The sequence below is a fragment of the Sinocyclocheilus anshuiensis genome, unplaced genomic scaffold (genome assembly GCF_001515605.1).
Source record: "Sinocyclocheilus anshuiensis isolate Anshui unplaced genomic scaffold, SAMN03320099.WGS_v1.1 scaffold472, whole genome shotgun sequence".
NCBI classification, from domain to species: Eukaryota; Metazoa; Chordata; class Actinopteri; order Cypriniformes; family Cyprinidae; genus Sinocyclocheilus; species Sinocyclocheilus anshuiensis.
Window position 1 is genome coordinate 888,511 of NW_015557102.1, and position 14,261 is coordinate 902,771.

The 14,261-nt window shown below is 36.8% G+C and overlaps 1 protein-coding gene across 2 annotated transcripts in view; it reads right to left on the reverse strand.

Moving 5' to 3' along the window:
• Positions 1 to 339: 339 nt before the first annotated feature.
• LOC107677574 (sodium channel protein type 2 subunit alpha-like) overlaps positions 340 to 14,261 on the reverse strand; it is a 50,182-nt gene continuing 36,260 nt past the window's right edge. For both annotated transcript variants that reach the window (XM_016472508.1, XM_016472509.1), the window contains exons 19-27: positions 11,490 to 11,644; positions 11,216 to 11,389; positions 10,959 to 11,081; positions 8,734 to 9,015; positions 8,560 to 8,613; positions 7,614 to 7,751; positions 7,142 to 7,246; positions 6,775 to 7,045; positions 340 to 4,489 (exon numbers count right to left, since the gene is read on the reverse strand). In XM_016472508.1, the coding sequence (XP_016327994.1) occupies positions 3,291 to 4,489; positions 6,775 to 7,045; positions 7,142 to 7,246; positions 7,614 to 7,751; positions 8,560 to 8,613; positions 8,734 to 9,015; positions 10,959 to 11,081; positions 11,216 to 11,389; positions 11,490 to 11,644 (2,501 nt within the window). In that variant the 3' untranslated portion in view covers positions 340 to 3,290. The remainder of the gene's footprint in view (positions 4,490 to 6,774; positions 7,046 to 7,141; positions 7,247 to 7,613; positions 7,752 to 8,559; positions 8,614 to 8,733; positions 9,016 to 10,958; positions 11,082 to 11,215; positions 11,390 to 11,489; positions 11,645 to 14,261) is intronic.

A 14,261-nucleotide genomic window follows, 5' to 3' on the forward strand; every position in this document is an offset into this window, starting at 1 on the left:
TGATTACAGAGTGTTTCTCATGCACACACACACACACACACACACAGACAAGATAGTCTTGGGTCTGTTGAAACGAGAGTCTAGCAGCAGTACTAGAAGGATTATTGCAGCAGTTAATCTCACCGATGAGACTAAATTTAGGCCTTCTCCTGTTTGGGTGACTCTTACCTCTCTCCCACCTCACCTCCTTCCACTTTTCTTCTCCCTTTTCCAGCAGAGAACTGTTTGTGATGTCCAGAGGCGTAAATGTTCAAAAGATTAAGGTTATATTGAACGATAGCTATTTGTTATATTTGTATTATTTATTAATTATTGAATGGCACAGATATACCAATACAGACCGAAGACAAATGCTGCATATTTGACAAAAACATTTCCAAAATAAACGTCCTTTTCAGTTACTGGCTTCCCAAAATGTGCTTTATTTTGGAAAACGACAGTGAATGTCTGCAAACTCTGCTCCGCTTCAGAGGAAATCAATCCATATTGCACATCCAAAACAAAAGGTAGCACACGTTTGCAAATCATAAACATTTTCAAGTAACCCAACAAAAAAAAGTATGCATTACTCTGCTGCGATTCTCTCTCGAAATGATTTGCAATGTGTGTAATAATAGGCTATAATAAGTTTAACTTTGGTACAAAAAATATGATCTTTATGCTTTTGGCTTTTAAAATAACGTCACCATGTAGTTGGTTAATATAGTGCATGCAGTTTACTACCACACTACGAATGAAATATGACGACCACTGATTGCTTCATACATTTTTATGTACATTTAAAACCAGGACCTGGCCTTCACATGTAGCACTGTGCAAAAAGAAATGTAAACAAAATAAGTTAATTCAAAATAAAAAAACAAAACCCATAACATGAGCTTGAAACTACTATTTACAATATAAACAAAAAAGAGAATGAGAATAAAGCACATCGATGGTGGCCCCAGTACAGTCAAAACACACACACATATAGATCTCTCTCACATAAATAAGCTCTCATATTCTTTTTCTCTTTCACACTCACACCTCCCACACATGCATCCAAATGACAGTATAAATGGCGTGTAAAAGTGCTCCTCTACAGAGTTGAGTACAGAGGTGAGATACAGCGTGCCATTATATATACATACAAAATCACCACCATTAGTTCAACAGAAGAGCTCATGTCATAATCGCATTATTCAGCCAAACTCAGGGTGTTGCCGTTACTCTGCGACAGACATAGAACTTCAAAACGAGGAAAATTGTTTTTCAGTCAGAGATCCACTGACCTGCACCTATGCACGGAATGGTTTAGATTTGGAAGATAAATATGTATCTGATATATATATATATATATATATATATATATATATGCATGTTTTTTTTTCCTTTCTTTCTTTTTGTTCAAAATAAAACGAAGTGAGACATGTGGTTGTCTGGTACAAAGACATTCAGTAGGGTTACATTGCCGTTTCCTATCACGTTCACCAGTGAGTGTACATTCAGGCTTCCCGAAGTCTGTTATCGTTATGGTAGTTTCATGGAGGGGTGGACATCTGTCTCGTCTCGTATGTGCCTCATATGTGGTGTAGAATGTTTAGGGTTCAACGAACAGCTTTTGTTGCATAATATTGATTACCACTGGAAATAATTGCAATTTGCACCTTAAATAAGCTAAAATCAAGGTTCGAATGAGGCACTTACAAACGAAGTAAACTGTGCCAGCATCTGGAGGGTTTACAGGCCAAGATGCACAGCTTATATTTTTTGATAAAACACTTACGTTTAATCTTCTGTAAAAGGAAAAGAAACTGATGAGCTGTGAAATTAAAAGTTGCCTAAATTGACATATTTGCACTGTTTTCAATATTATTCATGAGGTTGTTGCCATTCCAGAACCGTGTTGTTATGCACCTGGTGTCAGGTAAAGACATAGACAACAACTTCTGATTAGACCGCTTATGTCTCTTGATATAATGAACATAAGTAGAAGTTTATCTATGTGAAGAAAAAAAACATTCAAAATATAGGATGTGGCCCCTTTAAGATATACATAAATAAAAACTCTAGTCATGTGGTACAACGCCCAAGGAAATCGCATCATCACCTCTCTTCTTGGTGTCTTTCTGCAGATATTGTGTGAAAGTTATTGGGTTTACAGGCTTTAACAGACATTGTCATGACAACAGAGTTGAAAGATAAAAGACAAGATTAGATAAGTGATTATATCACACTATTCTTCTCATGATAACAGGGATAATCTATAATATATAATATAATGTTAAAGATTTGTGGTTCTACTATACACGTGGCTGTAAACAGTGTTACTGTTTTACTTCGTTTATAAGTGCCTTATAGTAACACAAAAATGTTGTCAATTGAGGTGAACATCCATTTAACCCAGAACATTCATCAACAGGTTTGAGTCAAAATACACTGAGGTTGGCTCACTCTGCTATCAACAGTGGAAGATGTCAAATGGTTCAATTAATCCATTTTCTTGTTTGTGTTCAGTAAGGCAGTGCAGACATGGTCTACATCTTCATAAATAATAAAAAAAACATTCTATGTGTGAAAGTCCTGATTAGTACAGTAGCATTCTGCTCTCAGCTTACTGAGCGATTGATTTTGTAGCACTTAGAACCTACCGGTGTGTGTGTGTGGTTTGTTCGGTATACGCTAACGCTAAAGTAAATGAGGTCCCGTTCAGAAAATTCACTACCGGATATGATCGACATTCCCCAGCCCCTTCCACAGACGTGCCCTTAAATGAAGTAGTTCAGACAATCAAACCCATGAGTAGAAAAGTTCAACATGAATAAAAAAATGAGATAACAAAACTGTGCAGGTATATAATACGCCATTCAATAAGAAAGACACCAGCGGTAGTGTTAGCACTAGCTACTGATGACTATAACATTAGTTTCTTTCAGTCCTCGGGATTGTGTAACAACACTCAATACTAAAAGACAAACTCACACACCACTCTATACTTGCCATTTTGTTTCACACCAGCGTCCTTAGGGATTCAACAGTCATACACAAGCGTGTGTGTGTTTGTCGTGTCGACACTGGCACTGTCCTCGAATCAACGCTTTCCGTCAACACCATAAATGCACCCTAAGGCTAGCTCGGTGCGCACGCACACAATAGTCTAGACACACGCACATACACACACTCCGCCTCACACACACTCAGTTTGGCATTAGTTCCAAAACCGCTTGAGGTGAACTGCACCCCGGTGCTTGCGCTCCACTCTGTAAACAGTGTCTCAGTTGAAAAGAACAGTCTCTGTTTCAGTCCCTCGTTCATTTTTTTCTGTCTCTTGCATCTTTTGCTTTGTCCTCCTTTTCTCTCCTCTCCTTTTCGTATTTGTCTTTCTCTGACTTGGCCACGCTGTTATAAGACGGCGGAGAGGCAGAGGAGGGAGTCATATCTGTTTTGTCCGACGCAGAGTTCTCTTGAAACTTTCCAATGACGAAAGTTACCTCTTTCTCCGGGATGCGCACACTCCCATCTTGCAGCTGCTGTCGGTAGGCTTCGGAGGCCTTCTTTACCGTTTGCCTTATACGGTACCGTCGGAAGGCCCTCTGGATGACGACGGCCGACATCTCCTCCTGTTTCCTGCGGAGGGTTGTCGTGATTGGCTCGTAGGAGACTTTGGAGGGATTGGAGGCCATGAAACGATCCTCCATCTGTCCCCTCAGGGCATCCATCTCGCCCTCCTCTCCCAGTACCCTCAGGGTAAAGGCGAACAGTATGTCCAGGCAGTGGATGCGGTCGCCACTGACCATGGGCAGGTCCATGGCTATGAGCTGGGTCTTGTTTGGCTTGGGGATACGTAACGGAGGATCCAGAGCATCCGCAAAGTTAGAAAGCTTGTCGTACTCCACGAATTGCGTGGCGTTGGGATCAAATCGCTCCCAGACTTCGTAGAACATTTCAAAGTCGTCCTCGCTCAGTGGTTCAGCGCTCTCCTCTGTGGCTACGCTGAAGTTCTCCAAGATCACGGCAATGTACATGTTCACCACAATCAGGAAGCAGATGATAATGTAGCTCACAAAGAAGAAGATGCCGACCGAGGGGTTTCCGCAGTTGCCACGGTACATGCTGCCCGGGTGCTCCAATTCGCTGTCGCAATCCGGATCTTGCTTGTTCAGGATGGGTGCCAGGAGGCCATCCCATCCTGCTGAAGTCGTAATCTGGAACAAGCAAAGCATCGAGTTCCCGAATGTCTCAAAGTTAAACATGTCGTCGATCCCCGCCTCGTGCTTCACGTAGGCAAAGTTGGACATTCCGAAGATGGCATAGATAAACATGACCAGGAACAGGAGGAGGCCAATATTGAACAAGGCAGGAAGTGACATCATCAAGGCAAACAGTAGTGTACGAATGCCTTTGGCTCCTTTGATGAGTCGAAGAATGCGGCCGATTCTGGCAAGTCGGATGACTCGGAATAACGTTGGCGATACGAAATATTTCTCAATCATCTCAGAGAGGAACATGCCTGACAAAAACCAAAAGTCCAGTAAGTGATCTCAGGAATCAATGAATTTTCCACACTATTTGAGCTTAAAGGAATAGTTCACCCTAAAATTAAAATTACCCCATGATATACTCACTCTCAAGCCACCCTAGGTGTATACGACTTTCTTCTTTCAGATGAATACAATCGGGAGTTATCTCAAAAAATGTCCTTGCTCTTCCAAGCTTTATAATGGCAGTGAATAGGGTTTCAGATTTTGAAGCCCAAAAGATTGCATCCATACATCATAAAAAGTGCTCCACACAACTCTGGGGAGAGGGGGGTATTAATAAAGGCCTCCTCAAGCGAACCAATGTGTTTGTGTAAGAAAAATATCCTTATTTAAAACTTTATAAGCCATAATCTCTACAGTAGCTTCTGCCAACTGTCGTACCCACGTTCACGTGAGAATGGTGTCCAGGGGATGATGTAAGATGTAGGCGAACGTGGAAGTGACGAATGCGGAAGTGCAGAAGAGACAGCAAAATAAAAACACCAGTCACAAATTACAAATACATCACGAGAATTTGTAAAGAAAAATGTCGGAGGATTTCGATATAAGCCAAGAGGAAACTAGTTTTCCTTTGCTGTAAACAAAACTTGGTCCTTGCGAGACTAACATATTCTTACCAGAGCTTACGCTACACCTACTTCATCCACTGGAACACCACTTTCTCATAAATGTGCATAAGATACAGTAGTTAGCAGAAGCTAGAAATTACAGTTTATAAAGTTTTAAATAAGGATATTTTTCTTACACAAATGCATCGCTTCGCTTCGGAAGACCTTTATTAACCCTCCGGGGCTGTGTGGAGCAATTTTTATGATGGATGGATGCACTTTTTTGGGCTTGGAAGCCTGGAAGACATTTTTTTATATAACTCCGATTGTATTCGTCTGAAAGAAGAAAGTCATATACACCAAGGATGGCTTGAGGGTGAGTAAATCATGGGGTAATTTTCACTTTTGGGTGAACTATCCCTAAAGGTGATGGTCAAACCATACTCTACTCAAATATAGTACAGCATTCCCAACATTACAGCAAAAGATCACTATAGCAGACATTAGCCTAAACTGTCTTCTTTGGACACTTTTGTCTTTCAGATCAATTAAGGTGTGGTTACATTGGTGAAATTCTGTGGACAAAAATTCCATTGTCTATAGACCAATTTCAGTGTTTGCAAACAGTGATGACGTTTTTTTGTGGGCGGAGTCTATCTGGTGGCAGAAAATGAGTTTTAACGTAGCAGTCTATTCAAGCCATGGAATAAAATAATAAAAAATGTAATTTTGAGTTTATATTTCAAAATTCTGACTTTTTTCTTGCAATTCTGAGATTATATCTCACAATTCTGGTAAAAAAAATCAACTCATTCTTTTTTTTTTTGTTTATAATCCCACACTTCTGGCTTTTTTTCCTCAGAATTGACAAACTAGCAACTGTTGAGTTTCAAGTAATAAAAGTCCGAACTAGGAGATATAAACTTGAATTTGCAAGAAAAAAAGTCAGAATTGTGAAATAAAATAGTAAAATGTTATAAGTTTAAATAGTATTTCATGCATATATTTCAACTGTAGGGCTACTACGATATGTCCCTTATATGAATATTAAATAGACCTATTGTTTAAATCAAATTTATGCTTTAAAAGTAGAGTAATCATAGCAGGTTTCATCCATTTTGTCCGTTTAAACGTCTGCGGTTAGCTTCAAATGCCGTCTTTAACAACAGTATTGTATAAAAAAAATGATTTGCATTCCGATTCTGACATCCAAAGGCACAACAATACATTTTTTCTCTTATTGCATGGATTTTACCCGTTTCCCTCCATTTGTTCCCAGTGTTTTTATGCCACCACAATGCGCGCGCAGCTGCAAGTGACGTAACTGTGACGTCTACTCCAAATTGGTCTATTGTCAATAGTGTAGCAATGTTTGAAGCGCAGCTCACACAGAAGTCACTTTCAAACCATGCAGCTTTCTGTTGTTTAACACAGCGAATCTGTGTGACTAAATTGAATCCGTTGCAAAATCTGTATGGGGAAAACTTTCGATCTCAAGTGAAATTCCAGATCGCATAGATTCCAACAGAATTTACTGGATTTTGTCAGTGAAAATTCACATAACAACATGAAATGTGATCGCACCTTTTCTGTCAAGAAGGAACATGTACGGAATGTTTATAAAGTATGTTTCTTTCTTAAATCTTCAAAATGTTATTATAGTTTAATGATAGTAATAGTCTGTAGAACCTCCAAGACTTTCTTACCAACAATTGAGAGAATCACCACAACAAAGTCAAACACATTCCAGCCAATGGTGAAGTAGTAGTGCCGCAGGGAGATCATCTTGAGCACACATTCTCCAGTGAAGAGGATGATGAAAACCAGGTTTATCCAGTACAGAATATCATCCATCTCCTTTGTCTGGTCGTCGGTTTCCACCATCATGGTCACCATGTTCAAGCAGATCAGGATCATAATCACAATGTCGAAGGCTTGTTTGGTGATAAAGTCAAAGATAAGGCCTTGAAACTTGTTCTAGAGTGAAGTACAGAGAAATTGGCATTATTGAAAGTGTTGTATTAAATAGAATGGAAGTTCTTAGCGGTTAGGGGAGCAAGCTGTGTGTCATACCGTAGGCCTGGGAATTGGCTTCTGAGGCTTCTTAGATCCCAGTTTCTTCATGGCATTGTAATATTTCTTTTGTTCTTCTGTCATAAAGATATCCTGACCTCCTAGGTAAAGAGCAAATGCAGAAGGCTGGTTACAACCATGGTTTCATTATGTCACAACACAAACATAATGCAACCAGGCCTCTGTTTTTCACCTCTGAACTTCAGGAAATGTCAAAGGGACAGTTCAGTCCAAACCAGGTCCTATTTATGTCTCAATACATTACCACTGTGTGCGCTTTACAAACAAAACCAGTTCAATAAGTTACGATTGTGTGCTCACTAAACAAAGCCACAGACTGTGTACATATCACATTACATCTCTTTGAAAGTAAACTGAACAAACACACAGTGGTTGATTGAGACTGCACACTGTACTATGTACTATATTCCTTATTATCACTAAATTCACCTTCCTCAGTTTAAATACTTATCTTTTTCTTCTGCTGATTGAAGTTATCAATGATGACACCGATGAAGAGGTTAAGAGTAAAGAAGGAGCCGAAGATAATGAAGATGACGAAGTACAGGTACATGTAAAGGTTTGATTCATAGTCAGGCTGTTGCTCCAACTGCGGGTACAAGAAAATGTTGTGTGTTATTACACATTTGCATTACTAATGTGCATCACAACTTACTCGTCATAAGCACACTACTGCTTAAACATAAACAAACTACTCACAATTGTCTATGTATTGTAAAAATAATTTTTTAGCCATTTGATTAATTTAAATCACAGTTATTATTAAATAATTTACATTTCATTTAAATTCAATTATTAAATCACAATTATTAATTATTAATTTGTTTACTTCAAAACAAGAATACAATACATTGCCTTTTTGTGTATCTATAATTATTAGTAAATTATTTAAAATATACAACTATAATGTTCATTAAGTCATATAATTATGCATAGTATTGATTTATATAATTAGATAATTAATATATTTATTAAACTATTCTAATGTGAAAGTTATATTTTCTTTTTAAAAAATAGTTTTGTAAATAGTCACAGTAAAGGTAAATAAACATTGAAATACCCAATGAACAAATATACATTGTATGGTGTATTTTCAGTTGGAGTAAACCACAACAAATACAAATCTAAATAACCTAAATAAAATGATCCTCAGTTTAAATATTTTTTTACATTTCTGGATCTCCTCGAATAAAGGTAGACAGTCTAATAGTTCATGATGCTAATCCTCAAATGCTATTTTTAAATTGTGTAGTCATAAATAAAAAAAAATACAATGATATATTAAGCAGACAGTAACAGAGAATTATGGAAAAGGGTCAAAGGTGGTTTGAATGTAACAATGCAGTATGAATGGTTAAAAAAAACATCTGTTAACTAAACTGAAGAGAAACACTTACATTACGAGAATCCACAGCTGCGTACATGATGTCCATCCATCCTTTAAATGTGGCCTTATGAAAAAGAACTAAATTTCAATTTCAATAATATATCCTGTGAATATGCTACAAAGAGAAAACCTCTTTCTAAGCAAAACATAAATCATAATCGGGCTATGTGTTCAGCTCACTCACCACTTGCAGTAGCGCCAGGTATCCAGCTCCCACATTATCGAAATTAATCTTCACATTTTTCCAGCGCGCCGAGTCATTGTTTGCAATCAAGGCAAAGCAATCAGACTTGTTATTGACCACACTGATGGGAAACATCTTATCGCTGGTGATATTAAAACAATGGTAGTATTTCCCCGCAAAAAGGTTCACCCCCATGATGCTGAAGATCAGCCAGAAGATCAAACACACTAGTAGCACATTCATGATGGAAGGTATGGCTCCCAGCAGGGCATTTACTACAACCTAGAAGAAAAGAAATACATCATGTCACACACAAATACATTCATATATATTCACTTTACACTCTTGCTATGGACACAAGAACCGCGTGCGAAACTGCACTGAACTTCCTGTGCTTCTATAGTGGATGGTTTACTTGCAGGTAAAAACTAAATCCTTTCCATAGATTTAAGATAATGCAATTCTAGGAAACGACAAGATGATTTTCAAAAGGTTAACAGGGTTTTAAGAATAGCAAAGCTAAGTCAATTTTATCCTACATTAAGATTGATTAGCTAAAAAACAGAGTAGGCCTATTTGAAGAATGGCTAATGTCTCAATCTGCCTAATTTACTCTATAATTAATAGCTAAATATCTTTCATTATTAACCGACTGTAATTCTGTTCATAGAACATAGGACTTTAACATATAAACATCTTGCAGGGATGTATCACACATATCTTTGAGTTACCAAAATGTGGACAAAACAAAAAATGAAAACAGAAAAAAACCTTGTGGAGACACGATGACGTCACAACATTTGTTTACTGCAAATGAAAAGAGACACATAACAGAGAAAGAAATGTAAGGTCAAGTCACAAACGCCACAAAAACCACCACAGAATCATCAGAATAGATCAGAGCTCTCACCACAGCACATGCAGAGAGGCATGCACACTAAAGAGAAAGGTCTAAAAATACAACAGTCTATATACAATATTCATTTATTCATGTGATTAGGATGTTCTCATTAATATTCACCAACAGCATGCAAGAGGACTACAGCTTCTCAACATTTAAACAATTAAACAGTATTTTTGTGTGAGAGTGTGCTGTTTTTCTCAAGTAGGACAAGTTCTAGGATCAACTTCCTTGGTTCTGGGACAGCACTGGGATGAACTGATCAGATTTTAGGGTTAGGGCTGACGTTAAAGAAATAGTTCACCCAAAAATAAAAAATTGTTGAAAATGTATTCACCCCCAGGCCATCCAAGATGTAGATAAGATCAGAAATTTAGCATTACACAACTTGCTCATCAATGGATCCTCTGCAGTGAATGGGTGCCGTCAGCATGAAAGTCCAAACAGATGATAAAAACATCACAATAATCCACAAGAAATCCACACACCTCCAGTCCATCAATTAACATCTTGTGAAGTGAAAAGCTGCATGTTTGTAATAAACAAATCCATCATTAAGGCATTTAAACCTTAAACCTTGCTTTTGCCCAATGTATCGATAATCTATAATAACGCTTCCTCCAATGAAAAAGTTCATCCCCTGTTGTTCTCTTACATCAAAATCCACAGAAATATTTGGTTAGAACTATTTTGGACTGTTTTTGCTTGTAAATGGCGCTTGATCTACGCATATTCCTCTCTTGATTCAGATGAGATTACTTTTTCACTGGAGAAAGCAGTATAAAATAGATAGAAAACTAGTATTTTAGCTGGAAGGAATGGTTTGAAGTTAAAAATGTGTTAATGATGATTTTTTTTTTTTTACAAACACGCAGCTTTTTTGCTTCACAAGACTGACACTTATAACACTTAATTGATGGACTGGAGTCATGTGAATTACTTGTGGATTATTGTGATGTTTTTATCAGCTGTTCGGACTCTCATTCTGACGGCACCCATTCACTGCAGAGGACCCATTGGTGAGCATGTGATGTAATGCTACATTGCTCCAAATCGGTTCCAAAGAAAAAACAAACACATCTACATCTTGATTGGCCCCAGAGAGAGTAAATATTTAGCAAATTTTCATTTTTTACCAATTACATATGGATTTGCAACCACTGAAGCATAACTGTCATGTGAATTGTTACATCACTAACCTTACCAGCCAGTCGTTACTCTGTAATGTTAAGGTTTGGTTAGAAATAAGGTTAGGCATCCAGGAGCATGTCCTACTTGGTTAAATCACGCCACGTGTGTGTGTGTGTGTGTGTGTGTGTCTTACCCTCATTCCCTCAAAGCGTGATAATGCTCTCAAAGGTCTAAGAGCACGCAGTGTTCTCAGGGACTTAATGGCAGTTAGTTCAGAGTAACCAAGAGCATTTGCTACCAGACTCACTAACGACACCTGTAAAATAAAAACATGCAGCCAATCATGAAGGGACTGTGTTTAGACCCAGAGAATACACACTATCCACTTACACACACACACACACACACACACTGTACAGTTGCAAAGAAGTATATAAGGTCCATACATACATCAACAATCAGGAAGTCAAGCCAACACCAGGCATTGGTGAAGTATTTGACGAAGCCATAAGCAACCCACTTCAGAAGCATCTCCAAAATAAAGACGTATGTGAAGACTTTATCTGCATATTCCAACACTGTCTTTATCGTCTTACGTTGCTCGATGTAAATGTCCTCAAAAGCCTGAACACACATACACATCAACAAATTTACTTGATGATTGTTTGTCTAATAAAAAATTATTGAGTGGGTGAGTATATTGTGTTTGTGTGTGGGTGCTCACCAATGCTCCACTGCTGAGTAATATCATAAAGATGATAAAGGACTCAAACCAGTTGTGCTCTACAATGATGAAGCAGGTTTTCCTGAGAATCCACCAATTCTTCCCTTTTCCCTTCTCCACATCGACCTGACAGCACTGAAACCTCATCACACAGCCTGAGCAAAAGACACAGAGAAAAGTAACAATGTTAGTGGACAGTAGAACAATTGAGCTCAGTGAAAAAGTCAACACTCCTAAAATGTACCAAAAAGTCAATACTAAAAGTCTCGGTTTGGGACTATATATGACATAAAGGGGTCAAATAGCTTTAGCTGTAGCATTTTTTCATGCTTTCATTCAGACCCATGTCTTCAACCCTTAAACAGGCTGTTTTGTTACTGTACTTTATGTACCCTTTAAGACTTTTAATATTGTTTAATTGGTGAACAGTCATGCTGCACCTTTTTTTTTTCTTCATTATTTGTTATTAGGATTCTTTGATAAATATAAAGTTCAAAAGAACAGCATTTATTTTAAACAGGCATTTTGGTAACAATTGAACTATCTTTACTGTCACTTTTGATCAATTTAATGCATCTTTGAGGAATAAAATATCTAATTTCTTATTTAAAACGTAGTCAACTTATTTCAAATAAGTATATTAGTTTTTGAGTATATTAGTCTTTACATACTGTAGTACATTTAAATCTTTTTCAGAAGAACATCAAATAAATCTGGTTTCCCAAGCTGTGCTCCCCTTAAAGTTCAAAGCAGTATTCACAACTCATTTAGCTTCTGTAACATTGTATTTGAGGGTGAAAGCTGGGACTATTTAGAAATTGATCCTAATAAACGGCCATTCTATAACCACAATGGATTCAAGAAGAGTTTTCAGCTGATTGTAGAGCACTAGTGCCCTCTTGACCTCAATTCACCCATAAGACCATCTTGACATATGACAACAGTAATGCTCAAATCTACTGCTATAATTGCTGTTTTCTCTAATTAACATTAACTGGCATGGAATCCGTGCGTTAACTATGGGCAATAATTTAGAAAGGCTGTATTACCTACAACAATAGCCTACAATGAAGCCTAAATAGCTTTTAGGCTATTGATTAACATTAACCAATACTGGTTGTAGGTTAACAGCAACCAGTATCTGGCACAGCCCACTGCCAGCTGGAGGAAAATCATTTCAAAGGTGGAGCAAGTTATCAAGTTTGAAATAGGGCTGCCACTAACGACTATTTTTATTTTGATTGATCTATCGACTAATTTATCGATTAATCGATTAATCTAAACGATTAATTTCCCGCAAAAAAAATAAATAAACTAAAATAAAATCAACAATTTTACTTAAGAATATTTTATGAAACTATATTTCATTAAACCAAATGAAATCCAAAAGTAAAAAAGTAAAGTGCAAGAAGCAAGTGTCCATCTCATAGTCCAAATAACTGAAATCAAAGTTCAGTATTATAGTGTAAGAATGACAACATATCCACGTGTTCTAGTCTACTAATAATAAAATTATAATCAAAAAACACTTTTTAAAGGAGTATTTACCAGAAATATTATTTACCAGAATTTATTTAAGAGAAAAATGTAAATGTGCAGTATTTCTGAAAAAAAAAATATATATATATTTTTTTTTTTAAATAAAATCAATTAATTGGAGATGCTTTTGATTATTAACATTTTATGGAACCATTAAAATAGAATCCAGAAAATAAGGGAAAACAGAAGTTGGTAAAGATAAAACTGTAAAACTCAATTAATTAGACAGGCTTTTTTATTAATAACATTTTATTTAACCATTAAAACAGAGTATAGAAAAATGAAAATGGAAAAAAATGAATTTGGAAATAAAACGGATTTCATAGTGCCCTATAATTATAATAATAATAATAAATAGAAATAAAAATAGATGTAAGTGAACAATAGCCTTTAAAATTACTTAAAATACATAATAGCAATGAGGCAATAATAATTAGTTCAAATAAAGTATCAAAAGCAAGAAATCATATGGTTTTATTGAACAAAATTGTTAAAATACATAATGTATTATAAACAATAGAGCTAATGTACATTACGCATTACAACAAAGGCCTGCAGAGGGCGCCAACGGCCTGATGATTCTTTTTACACATTGCTGTGCGATCTAATCCTTGTTTAATATTGACCAAGCATCATTTCATTCAAATGTCCACTTAATCTTTAATATTTGGCCATTTCCTTAGGACAGAAATACTATATCCACTGTAATTAAATTAATATGTGGACATCAAAACGTGTAAACTCAGAGTGAGGGTTTGAGCTTTTATTTTGAAACAGCGATGTATTCTCCTGAGTTTGCGTAGATTTATACATTATTTACCTTACAAATCTGATGAAATGGCGCATGTTGCGTTCCCAGATGAACGTTATAATAAACCCAAACTCACAACAACATGCAGAGATGGAGTTTGAGACGCTCCACACATGTAAATTATATCAGTTCCTGTGGAACTACTGTGAAGGGAGCCGCTGTGTGCCGCACGTACTTAATCTACACGTATGTAAATAATTAAAGCGCATATACTGTATTAGAACTGCATCGCATAATTATTTAATTAAATCGTAGCGTTTGTGAATTCACAATTATGCTTAATTGTGATTTTTAAATGGGTTTAATATATCATGCAGCCTTGGAAAACAGACTAATAATGTATTTTATACATTCTCGTCTGTGAAACGCGTCACTTCCGGTATTTTGCCGGTTAGTCGACGCGAGCAAAATGAAGTCGAGGA